At 39.5% G+C, this 5107-nt stretch overlaps 1 protein-coding gene across 1 annotated transcript; it reads right to left on the bottom strand.

Annotated features, from left to right (window-relative positions):
• Positions 1 to 222: 222 nt before the first annotated feature.
• Positions 223 to 5107, bottom strand: LOC103935209 (dual specificity protein phosphatase 12-like). Its single transcript, XM_009344971.2, has 6 exons — positions 4018 to 5107; positions 3426 to 3478; positions 3123 to 3187; positions 2942 to 3020; positions 1116 to 1427; positions 223 to 789 (listed from the first exon to the last, which is right to left on the bottom strand). Exons 1-6 carry the CDS (start codon positions 4452 to 4454, stop codon positions 635 to 637), a joined length of 1101 nt encoding a protein of 366 aa, XP_009343246.2. The 5' UTR covers positions 4455 to 5107; the 3' UTR covers positions 223 to 634.

Raw genomic sequence — 5107 nt, 5'->3', positions numbered from 1 at the left:
CGTTAGATTAGGAGCCGATGAGATTCAAACCCATGCCGAGATGCAGGGCACAACTCATTTCCATTACTATGGTAAAGAGTCACTTGCGATAAAAACATAAAACATTTTGTTAATCTCAACTGCCCTTGCTCTTAACGTTTTGTTAGATAATCTCTCAACTTGACATGTACTGTTGAATGTCTCAAATGGACCATTTTAACCAAACATCATGAACTTTGAACAGAAACAGATGAAAGGGTAATTTTGTACTTTCCTGTACCACTTTACCATGTTATTACAACGCAGACTTGAATTCTAGTTGTAACCATAACAGTTCATGCCAAACATACCTCCATGGCAACATTTTCAGTTACCTAACTGAGCTCCCGTACGAAAGAACGAAAAACAAAACCCGAATCTCCAAAATCTTATTTGCGACAGATCAACACTGCATTTTTATAGCTGCAGGCTGCAGCTGCTCAATTGAAACCTCAGTACACAGTATGAAAAACTTGATCAACAAGACTCCTTTTCCTCTGTGGATAGCTGATTGTCTCCGAAATTTTATACCTTGTTAAACGGTATTCTGGCACTACTGATGTACTAAATATTCCTTGGAGAGGTATTGGACCCTTTCTCCTTTTTTTGACAGATATTAGATGGTGCTGACGTCAACTCGGCTTTTGTGGAGCTGGAAGGCAGGGGTGATCCAGCTTCCACAACTGCATTGGGTGCCTGCCCAATTGAAGTAACCCAAGCGAGCCTCACAATGCACACAGGACAACTTTCCCTCCATTGCACCTTCTTCGACTGTGTAATGGAGAAGATGCCACCAGCAATTAATAAATTCACAATTAATTGAATCTTAAGCTACAAATTGATAATATAATATCCAAGTTGAACAACTGTAATATTTATGTCATTATGTCATAACAATCAAATTAAAGAAACCAAGTAAATCCCATTCAACAATAGTCCGCTACTTGCTTGATTAACTATTGTGGCAATGGAAAAGGCAGTTCATACGGGTACAAAAATGGAAGAGTGCTCATCCAATTCTACAGCATTCAAATTAATCAAAGCAGGTCACAAGGACACGAACCTCCAAAAAAAGGAATTGAGAGATGTAAATTTACCTGCTGCCATCCACTTTAGAGGCTCAACAAAAATGGATGAACATTCAGATTCAGAATCCTTAGACTTATTATATGAGTTGCTACTTTTTCGCTTGTGCCAGCTGAAGGATTGCTCTCCCTCACCTGGAATGTGATCCACAACATTGTCCTGCAATGCAACAACTCTTCGACATTTCTTGCAGCGGAAAGCTGGTTTAACAGTTTTTCCTTCATTTGAAGTTTCTTCCACTCCAGAGGCAACTTCAGTAGCCACACCAGGATCTGCTCCAAATATAGAACTGTCTATTCTATTCCCACGATGATAAGATTCACCTGAAATGATGGGGTGTATTTCAATTATAGCAGTGAAACAGAAATTCACATTTACCAATAAATTTGAAAACTCCACCAAAAATGAGTAGGTTATGGCATATCCTGTGCTGACCCAAACGATGCACATGGTAAATGAACATAAAGAAAACTGCCTTCCTATTCCTTCCAAAATTGTCACGCTGTTCCACTAAACATTTCTTTTCTTCTGTTAATAGGTTAGGTGGTAGATGAGGGGACAAGACATTTTCAGCTAGAGTTCACGGGTACTGTAGCATTTTAGCTGTTTTAATGTTAGTACTCCTAAGCATTTTTATGGTTAAGATTACGGTTAGTTTAAGGGTTATAACTCAACTACATTAGCGGAGATGAGGATGCTTCGTTGGATGTGTGGGCACACGAGAAAGGATAAGATTAGGAATGAGGATATCCGAGGTAAAGTAGGAGTAGCTGAAATTGAAGGAAAGATGAGAGAAAATCGGTTACAGTGGTTTGGAGATATGAAACGAAGGCCTACTGATGCTCCGGTTAGAAGATGCGATTACGGGACAGAGGTTTAGGGTCGAAGGGGTAGAGGAAGACCTAGGAAGACTTTGGAAGAGACTCTAAGAAAAGACTTAAGAGTAGTTGGAACCAATGGAAGACATGGCACATAACCGAGTGCAATGGCGATCTAGGATTCATATAGCCAACCCCACTTAGTGGGAAAAGGCTTTGTTGTTGTTGTTGTTGTGGAGTTCCTTTCAGAGTTTCTTCCATTTACCATCCAAGACAGACTTTCTCTGTTTGCTACAAAGTTGGACTACAACATCCACCAAAGTATGCTCCTATTTGCAAGCCGAAATATATCAAAAATTTGACCTGACTGCATCAAAATGAAACACATGGTCCCAAAGACATCCGTTGAGCAATAATTCGCCATTGACTCCATCGAAAACACCATCCCTCACACTTCTCAAAAGACATTCATTGGGCAATAACCACCCAAAAGTTGATTCAACATCTGCAGGGGGGAGACAGGTTGCAGTTTTGATATTGGAAAACAAAAAACACTTGATCCACTTCTCTCTAAAAAAAAATTCTTTTGACCTATGACGGATAAAGCTTAAATTGCAATGAATTACCCCATGGTTCTATATAGTCGGGCTTGTGAAATGTATTGCTTTCAACTGGTCAAAACACATGGCTTGATCCATTGCCAGCCTATAATGGTGCACATCCAAATAGGTAAGGCAATGTTCCTTACTATCTTTCTAACAATAAGTTTTATAATGAGTATGACATGACACTCAAGCAAAGCAGAAATATGATAACTTGCCACTTAGAGCACAAGAATTATAGCCTAGTCTCTATGGAACTCTTTTATCAGCTCCCACATCAAAATTTTAAAAAATTAAAACACGAAAACATGATGTATCAATCATCTCTTCATTAAGACAGATCATGTGGGACATAAGGAAAGAGGTGGAGGGGGAGGGAGAGAAGGTGGAGAAAAGAAAAAAGAAAGGAAAGTGTACCTAATACTTTCAGGTGAAAAGACCTATATATGGGGCTGGCATGATCCACCTTGAAGCCCATATTCTCATACATTTTTAGCTGCGAGGATCAAATAGAAGAGTAAAATTCATTATGGGCTAATTGCAAATGAGTATATCAGAATGTAATGTCATTAAGTGTTAGAAGACAGTCTTGCATCACCTGATCAAGAAAACCATCATTGGGGCAAACAGACTTACAGATTTGCCGCAGGGACTTTAGTGCATCTGTAGGAATACGTATGAGGGAAGAAAGGGGTTAAAGTCGGAGCAGTTAAGCATTAATTGGCTGTATTTTTTCCCAATTCAATTACTTAGACATTTTTATACCCTTTCAAGTTATACACGCGTGTCAAAACTATTTTTATCTCAAACTGACGAGAACTATTTGGATTTCAAAAAAAATACAACAGCAGCAATCAGCTATATATGAAGACTAGCAATACTTAAAATGGATTTGTCACACCTTCTTGTGATAGATGTTCTGTTCTCATCAGATATGCTGTAATGATAGCTGCACTGCAATGGACACACGCAAAGAAGGTTGAAAACGCTATAAATTTGGATTCAGAAAACTGGAAAAACTAAGAGCATGGGGGCCTTTTGACAATTTCCGATATATGTTTGCAGAATTGTCCGCAGCTCTAATTGTTAACTTTTCTAACAAAACTTGCAGGTTTAAGAAAAATAAAACCCAAAAGCGAAGAGGATACTATCAGTCACAACAAGCAAAAATAGTATTAAAAGACACGCAGTAAAACCAGGTAGACTATAAAAAATTCACATGCTGTTTCAGCCTTATGAAGGGTTCAAAGATAATTTATCGTACGCATTCAACAACTGTGGATTTGCTATAAGAAATGGAGTTGCAGAACATTCAGTAAGAGGACAAGTATCTTTAAACAGAACATTGTTGTTCCTGGAATCAAGTTGAATGAATACCAACATAGAGCTAACTGCAGCTACGTTCACTTGTGGTAATCAAGCCGATTGAAGGTATTAGCAAGAACCAGAATAAAACTAAACAGAAAAACAATAAAGGGTCAAAATGTGAGTACCTTCTAGACACGCCAGCAAAGCAATGGACCAAAACAGACCCCTCTTTTCTACTCTTATCAATAAAATCCAAACATACGTCCAAATGATCCAACAAATCTTCATTCTCCATATCTCTCAGTGGAACCCCCATTCTCACCAGCTTCAAATCCTTGCCTGCATATTCCAACAAGTACAAAAGCTTATCGGACGCTGAACAACTTTCTTTCCCGTCACCGGAATCATCCTCGGAAGCCGAGGCACCACCAGACCCGCCAGCATACACCTTCTTAATTTCCTTTGTGGGAATTGTTAAACCCTTCCATTCGAAGAAAAACGATACCGACGCTGAACTAAGAAGCGATAGAATATGCGTGATCTCTGTGCTACCATTTTGGAGAATCTCTGCTGCATCACTGATGTTGCCGATGAACAGATTTTCACGAACACGGTACGGCATGACCACTAACAAATAATGGGATTCTCCTTAACCCAAGTTGGCATAACAAAAATGAGATTTCCCCCCTTTCTCTACGCTATTCGGCTGATTACTGGGTCGGCTTGGAAACGGAATTCGCCGGAAAAAAACGATAACTTCTATTGGATTACTGAAAATGATGATAACAAAACAAAATTAATCAAGAATCGAACTGAAAATGACGATAATTTCTATCCGGAATTCGCCGGAGGGGAGCTTCGCTGTTCCTCTTTTCAGCGGAGCGGCTTCTGCCTTCCAAATTTATAGTCGGAAGCGTTTCGCACGTGCGACTAACTGATGTGGCCTGTTAGTGTACAGATTCTGCACGTGCGAGGTTTGTGGACGATGTACGACTGGCTTTCCACGTGTTCATAATCGAAAGCAGGATGAGCTGCATGGTAACGTGGAAAGACCAGCACCGTCGCTTGATCGACTGATTTATTTGTTCGCAAGGGTGATGAGTTGGTTGGCGGAGCTCCGGAGCCATTGATTGGATCGGACGTATGCCTTTATAATCTTGACGACTAAAATATTTTAAGTATAAAATGATTTTCATCAAAAATCCTTTTAATTATTTTAAAAGCGCATTCAAACCAACCTACTCATATTTCACTCTTGTTGGAAGGGTCCTGTTC

The sequence above is a fragment of a genome, unplaced genomic scaffold, assembly GCF_019419815.1.
Source record: "Pyrus x bretschneideri cultivar Hongxiangsu unplaced genomic scaffold, Pyrus_bretschneideri_v1 Contig9, whole genome shotgun sequence".
Taxonomy (NCBI): Eukaryota; Viridiplantae; Streptophyta; class Magnoliopsida; order Rosales; family Rosaceae; genus Pyrus; species Pyrus x bretschneideri.
The sequence above is the reverse complement of the archived record's forward strand: the minus strand, read 5'-3'. Positions and strand labels throughout refer to the sequence as shown.